This window comes from Aythya marila, assembly GCF_965140915.1.
Source record: "Aythya marila genome assembly, chromosome: 6".
NCBI lineage: Eukaryota > Metazoa > Chordata > Aves > Anseriformes > Anatidae > Aythya > Aythya marila.
Genome location: NC_139047.1, coordinates 18,611,913 through 18,624,563, shown reverse-complemented (window position 1 = coordinate 18,624,563; position 12,651 = coordinate 18,611,913). Strand labels below are relative to the sequence as shown.

General features: G+C 36.5%; 1 protein-coding gene across 3 annotated transcripts in view; it reads right to left on the bottom strand.

Annotated features, from left to right (window-relative positions):
- Positions 1-3,116: 3,116 nt before the first annotated feature.
- The window catches only part of SLC25A12 (solute carrier family 25 member 12), a 50,668-nt gene continuing 41,133 nt past the window's right edge, over positions 3,117-12,651 (bottom strand). For all 3 annotated transcript variants that reach the window (XM_082763773.1, XM_082763775.1, XM_082763774.1), the window contains 5 exons: positions 9,110-9,250; positions 6,958-7,096; positions 4,500-4,658; positions 4,214-4,304; positions 3,117-3,738 (listed from right to left, as the gene is read on the bottom strand). In XM_082763773.1, the coding sequence (XP_082619899.1) occupies positions 3,546-3,738; positions 4,214-4,304; positions 4,500-4,658; positions 6,958-7,096; positions 9,110-9,250 (723 nt within the window). In that variant the 3' untranslated portion in view covers positions 3,117-3,545. The remainder of the gene's footprint in view (positions 3,739-4,213; positions 4,305-4,499; positions 4,659-6,957; positions 7,097-9,109; positions 9,251-12,651) is intronic.

Sequence of the window (12,651 nt, the reverse complement as noted above, 5' to 3'; positions counted from 1 at the left end):
TCAGTAGTTTCAGAGTAGAAAGCTACTGAGAGCTGGTGCTTTCATCTTACTACACACATCAGAGGAGTTTTGCACCCCCAACATCCACTCTACCACAGCAATCAGCAAAAAGGTGAAAAGAAAATTTTAACAACAGTAGCTTTTCCAAATTATGAAGCGTTAAGATTCAAGCGTTAATTTCTGTAGCATCAGACTTGCTCCTGATTTTTCATATTCAGTTTAAGAAAGATTTTCTTACCGTTTTTTAACGTTTTCATTGAAACAAACTTCTCAGTGGCTTGGAAACAGGATGGTTACAATTTTTGTTAATGGTAATATTATTATATTGTTAATATTTTTTTAGTATACTTCTCTTAGGCTCCCATCAAGTTGTTTTTTGTTTTTTTTTTTTTTTTTTTGGTCAGCTTTGGGTAAGTAGATGAGTTTTTTTATATAACTTTAAGTAAATATTTGGACTTGTACCAACTAGGCATTAAAGTGGCACTGATCCCTTTGACAGCATAGGATTCTAGGTCAGAACTATCAAATTTATTTTCTCTTATTCTGCTGCAAACTGTCATTTTGCCAGAAGAGCTGGTTTATATGCTTAAAAGTGGAATACAGGTTTATATTCCAGCTTAATCAGAAGCATTCACACTGTTTATTCTTGGTATGGGGGCATGCTTTTCCTGTTTCACCTGGTTTGCCTCAGTTATGAGGCTCAGAGACACTGGCAGTAGTGGCAGCAGTTCTGTCTTAAGGAGGTTCACTTTCTCCATGGGTCTGAAAGTGAAATGTCTGCTTCTGTTGGTGTTGGCTTGTCAGAAGTCCACACTCTATTTTCAATGCGAAGTCATGCTGTTCAGTTTGACATTTGCCTTGTACGTTTTCCTCAACCTTATGACAGCAGCTGTTTGGTTGAGAAACACGTGAACTATATAAAGAACAGGCACATCATGTGATGATTTCTACCCTTTAGGCACAAGATTTCTTAACAAACTGAAGGTCCTTTCCCCGCCTCCCCATCGCTTCTCATTTAATAATACATTTCCTTCAGACTTCTATTTTCAGAAATCCAGTAGATAAGACTTTATTGTGATGGACTGTAGCATAAAAATACATGTCAAATGGGCTTAGTTTTAAATAATTTTAACCTTTTTCTGACTTAACAATATTGTTCTGTATTCATTCCTGCTTGTGTTCTTCCCTCACAGAACAGTTAAGTACAAATAAAAGAAAGCTTTAAAAGCCTATTTGCAATGTCAAGAGATGAATAGTGATGCTAGTTACTGTAAATGATCATCCTGGGTGCCATGCAGTCCGGTCTTAGAGCTGTGAGAGTTCTCACGCTGGAAAGTCTTCCAAGGCTGATAAAGTCAGTCAACAAGCTGTGACTAAGATTAATACCAGTGGGTACCTGGCATGTTTGTATCTCAACAAAATACACAGATATGGGAGAGAGTGTTCCTGGGAAGCCTGTGTCTAGAAAACTGCACAGAACAGGTAATTTTTTTTAACAGGAAGAAAAGAGGAAAACTCTTAATATGGTTATATGCATTTTACAGCATAGTGATCAAGCTCCTGATTTAAGGGTATTGTTACCTCTAGCTTACTACGTGTTATTTGGTATGAATATATTTTATTCGGCATGCTGTATCTTGTCACCAGGTTAGAACTGAAGAAGTATGTTCCTAGTGTTCAGTTTTTAAGTAGTTTCCTCATAAGCTGGCTAAAATTCGTCATAGTGGTCTACTATCAACTGAGCAAGAAGGTAACATGACCTTAAGTCAGTTTATACTGCAGGGGTACACTGTTCTCCAGGATCTTTAACCCTGAAAGAAACACGTAGAACTAAAGATTGAAGACTGACATACTTCAGTAAGCAGGGCTAGAAACCCAGCTATCTCCTCTCTACTTGTATGGGTAGCATAAATTCTTTTCCTTTAGGACTGGAGATATTTACAGTTTCTACTGACGTTTTGGATTTTAAAACTGTCAGAGGAAATGTTTGCCTGAAGTCTAAAAATAAACCAGAAGAAGTTGGAGCTTTTCCTTTCTCCTTTCCTTTTACTTAGCATTCTACTCAACTGGAATGTCTAGTTTTTGCAGTTTGTCCAGTTTTGCATAATTCAGGTTTTTTTTTTTTTTGCATTCATCTAACAAAATACAAAGAATTTATTATTAGTTACAAAGTCTCTCCAGTGTAAAAATGATCTTGGAATAGAAAAGATGCCTTCCATTTTTCTTAAGGAAACGTTAAATTCTGGATTTATTTATTTTCCCTATGTGAATCTCTATGCATTGTCTTCTATGTGACTTAGTTCTAGGTGGACTACACTTCCATTTTACTACAGTTATAGATGTTTCCTGGACAGAAGATGGATAAATTTTATTAATAGTTGTGCATTTATTTTTTTCACATGGTGGTTAAAATCAAATAGTAACTCCTGGAGAGGTGGGTTGATCTTTACTTTTTTTTTTCGTGCAACACTTCTTTTTCTCAAGTAAAAAGTACAGCTGGTAAAATGTCACTTTGCTTAAGAAGGACCTCAGAATGAAGAAATCTTTAATATTAATTTGTCAGATACTTACAAAGTTGATTTCCTACATGACACAGGAAAGCTACATCATTTTCTCACCATGAATAGTGAGACTTGGCCACAGCTGTTCTTAAAAGTTCCATGTACTAACCCCTAGTAGTTTTACTTTTGAATGTGGTAGTACTAGAGCTTACTGTACTGGCTTAGTGTAATTTCATACTTAAATGTGAGCACTCCAAATAATAAATTCTGTAAAGATTCAGGAGTCTTAATAACTGGCAAATGCATCTTAAGTATGCTACCACAGAGTTAAGATCTATTACAGAGTTAGCATTATGTATTTTGAGGGAATTCTTTGTAACAAAGTAGTGCTGCAAAATAAAATACTGCACGTGCTCATCTAATTACTGTGTTCTTTTATACTTAGAAGCCATCATTGTAATAATTCTGTTGTAACTAGGTCAGAGTAAAATGCATTTCTTCAGAGGCTATATTAACTTCATTACATAGTTGTATCTAAATACCTAACCCTAATCTGTGGAGGGGAAAAAAAAAATCGGTCTACTTTTCTACAAACAAAAAAATGAGCCAACTTAGTATGTTTTTAAATGTTTTATTGTCACATGAGTCTTAACAAAAAGCTTTCAAAACATTCTGTACATTTCAAACTATTTTGAACTGCACTACCCCTTATATAAATGTACGTGTATAGATGCCATGATGTCTCTGTACAAAGATGTACAATATGTACAGTAACATTAAATGCAAGCTGTGCAAGGCAAAGTCATCTTAACGATTCATGCCACCACTTAAAAATAAGGCATAGAACCACTGCTTCAATCAGTTTGTGTGCCAATGACTAGTTCATGAACAAATAAATGTATGTGTATATATTAATATTAGAAAGGAGTAATTTAATGCGCAAGCTCGGTTCAACTAGAACAACATGCAGCTGACTGGAAAAAATACAGTACTACTCCTGGGAATTTTTAGCACTGCATCACTTTGTTAGGCTGAAAGATGTCTTCAGGATTCAGCTGCTGGCTTTTTGATTGAGGCAGTGCTAGGAGACCGAAACTTTGGAAGATATAAACCAAATTTATTTTCTATACCAGCAAATGTAGCTGTAGCAAGTCTGTATCCACCTATGTGCTCAGGGTTAACAGGGGGAAGATCTGAAATTCGAGTTTTTGGTGTAGGTTCTGATCCAGAAGGTTTGCTGTTTGAAGACAGAAGAAAGAAAGCCTTTTTGTTATTTAAAGGTAAGCCTAAATAATTTTACAAAATACAGAGTAAGTACTTAAAGATTTTGCCTAAGCATGCAGGATTGTTAAAGATGACCTTAATTCACTTCTATAGTCAACTGAGGGTGGTTTCAGAGCACTACTTAATGGGCAACTGAGGCCAAAACTGAAGTTACATTTTTACTGATAGCTTTTGTAAATCCTTATAACTTCCTGTGACACAGGTAAGGACAAAGTGTCTTGTTACAGCAAAGAAACAAATTTTATGTAGTGTATTAAAATACATATGAAATTGTTCTTAATCTCTTAATCTGTTTTCTGTGTACTACAACTCTTAAGACTAGCTGCTCAAAGTCCCCAAGTTTAAGTGGTCCCATGCATGAAAAAAAGTAAGATTTTTGAACCTTGCAGATATTTTTGTGCAAGTTAAAAAGAAAACTAATGACTTACAGGCCTCCAAAATCGACATAAAACCATCTCTGCAGAAGCTCGTATGTGACCAAAGTAACACCGAACTGGGGCGACGATCTGAACACACGAGCTGTTAAATATTACAAATCATAGAATCAAACAAGGGAGTTTCTTGGGGGAAGCTAAATATCTTTTTAAATAAATGGTAAGTTACATTTCTCAAAATCAGACCTTGTAAATACTGTTCTAGAGTCCTTAATAACACATGTGCTAATTTAGAGAACTGGGGTCAGTTGTAATTCAAAACTCAGTGTGCACTTCTCACCTCCAGCACCCTTCCAAAAAGCCGAAGGGCCTTCTTCCCTTAGAATCTTTCCAAAACAGTCAATAACTCCACTGTATGTTGTCTGACCAGCGCGAGCTGCCACTTGCAGTCTTGTCTTGATGACATCAGCAGGGGTTACCAAAGAAGCAGCAGGCACACCTTTTAGAAGAAAACCACATTTAATTTGCACAAAGACTCTTGTAAAGATGAAACACTTCTAACTGAAAAATAAAACTGCAAACTTCACTTTTTTTTTTGCAAGAACAGGTGATTACTAAAATACAAGTTTTTTTACTTGATGCTAATATAAACTTGTTCTTGGTATGATCCTTTGCATTTCTTCTAAATGTAAAGGCTATAGATAAGAGTAAAGGAAAAAAAAATTAACAGCAATTCTCTCACCATCTCATTGGTATTTTCTCACCATCTCATTGGTAATTTGATATATTATTAAATAAAGCATTTTTAACCACCCCCCCACATGCCCTACATGCAATCAGAGATCCATGACAAATCATTAGTTTTGCAATCTTGCTGTATTTGTGCAGTGTACAAAATACTCTGTGAATTATATAAGGATGATAGGGGAACTTGAATCTTACACATCCATTTGTTAGAAGTGTTAGTAAGGAAACTAGCTATTCTCTAGGAGTATTCTACATAATTATTTCTGTACTGCTGTTTGGGCTGTTCTGCAGGAGAATAGATGCTGCTTAATTCAATTAGGCAAGCAATAAAAAGACTGAGGACAATGAAGATTTTAGACAAGTCTGCTTAGTACCAGCAGTGTGATATTAGCCAACAGTGATGAAAGAACGTATCTCCACTTCAAAGGCACCACTCTCAGCTTTCTAGTTAAAGGAAAGGAAAAAGTTTTCAGAAGTGTACTCCACAGTATTTAACTGTGATATCTGTGAAACTTTACAGTATTCAGAATTATCTATCTCTTAAAAGAACATACTCTAACTGACTTAGAATTTCGAACTCATTTTTGCTTTTTGTTGAACTTTTACTATCAGTTAATAATGAATTAAAAGTTTAACAAGTCCCTGATTTTCACAGGTGATCATGAATTCTCACAAGCTTTGCTGATCAGGTCAGAGAACAGGAGCAAGTTAGTTAAGCCTGCAAAGCACATGCTAAGAGCAGCCATATGCAGATCTTCCCTCGCAGGCAGATATGTTCAGACTGTACTCTTCCCTGCTGTGCATGCAAAACATGAATAGATCAAGCAATCAGGAATTTGAAATTTGCAGTTCAGGAATGCAGATTCTTGTACAGGATATAAAAAACTGGCCTACAAGATTTAAACACCTCTATAATATGGTTCATCACTTAGTATCTGAATGACCCAGAAACACTAATCAAGCAAAGAGAAACTGTGAAGTTTGGAATCTAAAAATAAAAAGCGAGTCTGTATTTTAAGATATATGTTAATAATACCAACGTGTACTCAGAACTTTCCGCCTATCTTACAGCTCTGTGTTACTTGAGAGTAAACAGTGCTTTAACTGCTTTTACTGATTTCCTAGCTGGTCTCTCTCTCTCTCCACCCTGACACAAGCAACATAGACAACTGGCAAAGCAGGTATAGTCAAGCTCTGCATCAAGTCCAGTATGGGAAGCTGCTTACACCCAGACTGCCCATGATTGGTATGATTATATGTATATACACACACACACACATATATATATATATAGCTATTCCTCATGACTGTAACCAGTAACAAAAGGTCTGTTTAGCCCAAGGGTGTTTCTAAACCATGCAGAAGTCAAAACCAAATGGTTCGTGATCAAGATGCTGCAGTTACCTGTTTTTCACCCTAGAAAACTTATACCTAACAGAGCAGAATCTGGCCATCTCTATATCCACGATATTAAATACCCATCACTACACTTCCTACATTCAGTTTTTATACCACTTGCCATTTAGTAAAAATAACTTTTTATCACGGCTGCTTACTCTGTTCATACTGAACGTTTTTGGGAAGTCTTTAAAGTATTTTAAATTTCCCATTGCAATATTTTCACCTCAGCTTCTTTACAAAGTAATGCCCTATTTTTGGCAATTGCCTTTGGACTAAGTTACTCAAGAATCCAAAACTAGATAAGTCATTTTTTTTCTTAGCTCTTATGATATCTCATTTTATGTTCATCAAAGATTCAAATTAGCCTTCAACTCAGAGAGCACTGTAACAAGTAAAACCCCATTGAGACAGACAGATCAAATTTGACTACAAGTTGCTGAGCTGCATTACGCTGTTTATCCACATTATGCAAATGTAATTAGTTCTCATCAAAATTACATTGCCTCCCACTAAGGATAACAGTGATCAAATTTAGATTAAATCAGATACAATAGTACCATACCCTTCCTTTATATGGGGCTACCGAATGAATATTAAATATTACTTACTAAAAGAAAAAAATTGCTTCTAGAAAACATTCACAGAATTACCTGCAATGGCTCCAGCTGCAAGGAGATTAAGCCCTCCCACATGGCCGTTTTCATCAGCAAGCATCAGTTTACTATGAGCATAAACAGGAAAGTAGATTGCAGAAAAGGGAATGTCTCTGAGGAAACACGCTTTGGCACCCTGTCACAGAGAAGAGATATAATACAAGTAAATTTTGGAAATATGGTTAAAATTGATATCCAGCAAGCAGCCTGAGCCCAGGAAGTATCAGCTCTCTTGATCCACTGGTTAAATAACAGAAAATAAAACGTTTCAGGAAACAGAAGATGCAGAATTGAACTTGGAAAAAAAAAGTCTAAAGTATATCCTCATGCAAGTTTCTAGAATAAGGAAGCCTCAAGGTTCATATCTAAGTTCATTAAGCAATAAGCAACATCAATTTTGACATCAGTACCAAGGATAAATACCTTTTAGGTGCGATGAGTCCAAACGCAATAAAGAAAGTGACAAAGGTCTGTCCTGATGTCTTTCTGACAACAGCCCACAACCATGGAAGCAGCAAGACAAGCCCTTGCATGCCTTTTTTTCCACCAACCCTGAAAGCATTACTGAAGTATCAGTTAGGTTTGTTAAGACCTCATACTAATCTCGACTGATCATCATCTAGTTGACTGAAGATGCTGTGCCAAAAGGCTAGCAAAAAGAGGTAAGCAGTTACAAAATGGAAGTTTTTCAATAAAGGGAAGATACAGGAAGACAAACCTTTAGGCCTGTGACAACACTGAGTAGGAGCTCCCAGCCAAAAGCTGATATGAAAGAGTTCCTTAAAAGAACTACATATGCTATAAAAACAGTGGAATGCTCCTAATCAAACATACTTAGTATTTTTCCTTTAGTAACTTCAATCATCAGTCTTTTACCAACTAAAATAACTCCTTCTGTACATGGCTTAAATGATCACTTAGGTATCTGAAGATCTTATATGCGTACCTTGCAAGTGCACGTTACAAAACCAGCAGTCTTTGCCTGAACTCCAAACTAGCATACAGGTAGAACAATGCTCCAAGACAGCAGCCTCCACACAGGGCACCCACCTGAGGCCAGTCACCCTTTGTGGTTAGATTAAGTGGAACAGACAGCTCATGTTACAAAGCTTGGTGGCTTAATTAGGAGACATTGGTAAAACAAAATTTATGCCTTCTCATGCAGATTTTTTATGCTCTAAAATGAGTTTGTGCAGTTATTCACAAGTGATAATGCAATTCTGAAGAACAGCACATTTTTTAGTGAGCTCAGTTATTTAATTACTCCAAATAGAAATAGCAATTTTGCCCCATGTACCGAAACACCTGTGATCTTTAGGAAATGAGATGGTCATGAATCAGCTTTATTGAACTCTAAACAAAAGCTTCAGCTCTAGAAGTAAATTTTATGTTTTTATAGTATTATTACAGGTCTACGGACAAATCAGGTAAAACAATGCTTTGTAAGTGCACAGCTAACAGAACTGCTGAATTTACGTATTACCCCTTGCACTGACAGAAGATAAAGGAAGAACTCTTCCTTGTTTAAGAAAACTAATAGCTTCTGCTCCATTACACCTGATCTGTAATGATGGTAGTAAGTATACCTGCAGGGAAGGAATCTGTTGACTGGCATTCTGCTGAAGTACAGTACAGTGCAGGCTTTTTTAAGTGGAATTCGTTATTGACAAATCCCACCATTTAACTTCTTAAAAATCTGAATCCTACTAAACTCTACTACTGTTTCACTACCATCAAATTATTAAGACAAAGAGAATATCCTGCTGCAAAGATAACAATAGAGATAACAGATTCAAAATACATGTGAGAAAAACACACAGGGAAAGCTCAAGAAACTTTTCACAAAACCCCACCAAATGAAATTATCAGTGCCAGAAGCCAGCAGGTCTGCAATACAGGACTCCCCGTAGCTTGGTATAAAAGCCTAGAGGATAGAATGGGGGAGTACTTTTATGTATCCCACTGCCATTAATATAGAAGTGGGTTTTCTTCAGTTTTCCACTGTGGGGCTGCCCTGCAGGAAGAAATCGGTTTTAAATTCAAAAGGTTTCTTTGTTTTTAACGCAGTTTTTGTTTCAACACTGTAAAGGTTTAGCATAAAACAGGTTAACAGAGCTATAATGAAGTCACTCAAAGCAGAAACACGTACCTTATAAAGACCAAGAAGACCTAAATCTTTAATAACAGAGAGGGCACTGACTCTGGGTCCTGTAGTAATTTCTCCTGCTACCTGCAACCGAATCTTTACAATCTCCAGTGGATTAGTGAAGATGACCTGAGAAGCTCCTGCCTGCAAACCCAAAGAAAAAGAAAGTAAATTGCGTTACTAGAGCATGTGGCAACACGCTGGTTTCTTCAAGGTGCTGAGTGCCTTCACTTCTTGCTGCATTGGCTCATATTCTCATATAAAAATCTATGACAGTTAATAAAGCACTTGTCTGGAAGTTAAAGGCCCAAATCAGAAATCATGGTTTTGTACAAAATCCTGATTCATGTACATTTATATGTTTATGTTCCACTAAGGTGATTAATGTGGTTTGTCTCTGCTATTCTCCTTTCTACAAGTCCTGAAACTGTGTAAAAGTCTATCAGATAAATACTAAATACTAGACTAAATACTAAATACTAGACTAAAATTGTCATTACACTCGTGCTACTAGAGCATCAAACACTTACAAAGAAGACCTTATGTTTATTCAATAATAATCCATCACCAATGTGTAGACATGCTATTAGCATTTAGTGGTGATGCTGTTTAAAAGGTAAATTTGCATTTAATGGTCTAATTTTAAACTATTAGAAAAGGTGTTTGGAGTTTTGTTTAGCAGACTAATTGTTCTAATTGGAAACAAAATATAAAATTTAAATAGGGAGAGTAACATTTCAAAATATGATACTGAATAAAAATGGGAGTCATGTCTTTCTCTGAGCATGATATTTTACACAGTGCTGACGGACTGCCTTACTTATTTGTTCCTAGCAATAGTGCTGCACAGCAGCTTCAGATTCTACACTTTAACTAACCAAAGAGCTATGTTTCAGTTTCCATATGATAGGTACATGCGTACACCTATTTAAAATGACAGAGATTTCTCTTTGGCATGCTGTAGGTACCTACCATTCACCTCTGGAGAAGTGTGTGGTTCATCACAAAACAAATAAATGTTACTAACTTGCTTTTTTCCCTTTTTTCTAGGCCATCTCTGTTGATTTAAAAATTGAGACCATTTCCTTAAAATGTATGGTATACAGCCACTTGAATACAACCAACTTTAAGCAGCATTTCTTCCATATGAATGCCTGATCTTTTCCTCTAACCCATCAAACACTAACGAAGAAAAAAGATGCAGAACATCTGCAATTAATGCTTTTTTTTTTCCTCACTTCTAGATTGCCCAGGAAATAAACTCTCTTTGTGATGCTGTGTGTGTGTGTATGCAAAAAAATATCACTAGTCTGCACTAACACCTCCTGGCATTCTCTGCTAATTGATTCAGGACTAATGAACACTAATCCTTTCTGTTATGTCTCTGGCTATAGCACAATCTTCCTCCCTCCAGCAACAGGCACAATAAACTGAGACTAGCCCTGGAACATGCCTTAAAAGTTTATTTTAGACTTGAGAACAGGACTTCAACAGCTCTTACCAAGAACGATTAAGCACTCAGGTAGTGTCTACGGAATGTAGGAGCATGAAATCTCAAAATTTTCATTGACCAAGCATCAGACATTTCACTGAACCTCTGCTGAGTGTACTGGCATCCTGCAAACCCTGTTTATTACTTCACTCGCTATTGACATTTTAAAAAATCTTTGTTATGGACTTACTAACACACCTTGATCCAAACAGTGGCAGATCAACCCCTGCTTTTGAGTGATTACTGCAGTGGGGATTAATATCTCTGGCAGTTCTGCTCAAATAACCAATCTATGTTGTTAGTCTTGATTTTATTCTCTCACTTCTTCACCCCTCTGAAAAAAAAAATCAAAGCCTACATTTTTGTGGACGTTATTGCAACTGGGATCACTGGGATTCCCAGAACAGGCAAAATGATCCCCTCTTCTGTTTCTTGGACTTAATGCTCTGAGTTTTCTGGGTTCCCTGACAGCACTCATGTCCAAAGCTGTTCTTCAGACACTGTTTACTTCTCAACTTACCCTTTCCTATCATTTATACACACCTATGCATGCAAGATGAAATGACTGTCCTGCTTGGACAAGTTTCAATCTAAAAAAAAAAATTTTTTAAATCTTATCTGGCAAGTTCTGTTAAGCAATAACCCTATTTCTCCCACGTGCCTGGTGACAGGACAAGGGGGAACGGCCTTAAGTTGCGCCAGGGGAGTTTTAGGTTGGATCTTAGGAAGAACTTCTTTACTGAGAGGGTTGTGAGACATTGGAACAGGCTGCCCAGGGAAGTGGTGGAGTCACCATCCCTGGAAGTCTTTAAAAGACGTTCAGATGTAGAACTTAGGGATATGGTTTAGTGGGGACTGTTAGTGTTAGGTCAGAGGTTGGACTCGATGATCTTGAAGTCTCTTCCAACCTAGAAATTCTGTGATTCTGTGATCTTGCATTAACCAGAAAATAACAATTTCAGATGTTTACAATTTTCCCACATTAATATTTTTTAAAATCCTGGTAAATAAAACATTAAGCACAATGCTCTTACTACATTATATGATGCACTACAAAAAATAAAACAAATTCAAATAACTTAAAATCTAGACACTAAGCTAGAAATTCACTCCTTCCAGACAATAATCTGCTACCTGCCTATTTAATATACATTATTTCTTTACATATGTATGTGAAAATCCATTTTTATTTTTTAATGTGATATATTTTAATTTTTTATTTAATAGTTGTTTTATTTTTAATCTGCACATCCTGAAGAGCAGCCAAAATAACTCTTCCCATATGCCCATTTGTTGACAAACTTCTTAATAAGCAGCTTTCTTAAAAGAGCTGTAACTGTTAAGATACCCAATTAAACAATCCATATTACAAACAAATGCTCCGGTCCAAGTCTTGATTTTTGATACAGTTATGTCTGGAGCTCAGCAAACGTTTTGCACAGGAGTAATTTGATTCACATGAAGAGTTGCCCTGAATTCAGTGGAGCTGCTTGAATGAGTTAGGTCCTTAGCCATAGTACAAGGACAGGCAAGACAAGCATGAACTTTAACACAGAACATGTAACAAGAAAACTTGCTTTTTCATTGAGTGCTCTTTAACAAATGAGCAAGAGCTCTGTTTTATTTGGTTGGTTCGTTTTGTTTTGTTTTTAAGAAGATCTTTGCCTATCTGAAGATAAATGAAGTGGAGGGCATGTTCTGCCTGGGCTCTCCAGCAGCAGAGGAAGTGCTCCAGAAGAGGATGCAGAAGAGAAGGACACAAAGCATCTCAAAATAAAAATGAATTGGCAGTGTGCAGGGTCACAGTACAAATCTCTATGCTTCTGTGCAAATCACGGGCAATCATCATCATTCTTTTTCAAAATACCTTACTTCAGCTGTCAGCTATGTTTTAAATACACGTGCACGTGAGTATATACTCACTGAGGTATATGCTGCAGTCCTTCAATTTCTTTTGGAGAAGGTGCACTAAACCTAGATTTCCCCCCCAGAAAACCTCCCTTCACACATAAATTACAACAGACACTTTAAAAAAGGTTGACAAATTTGTTTC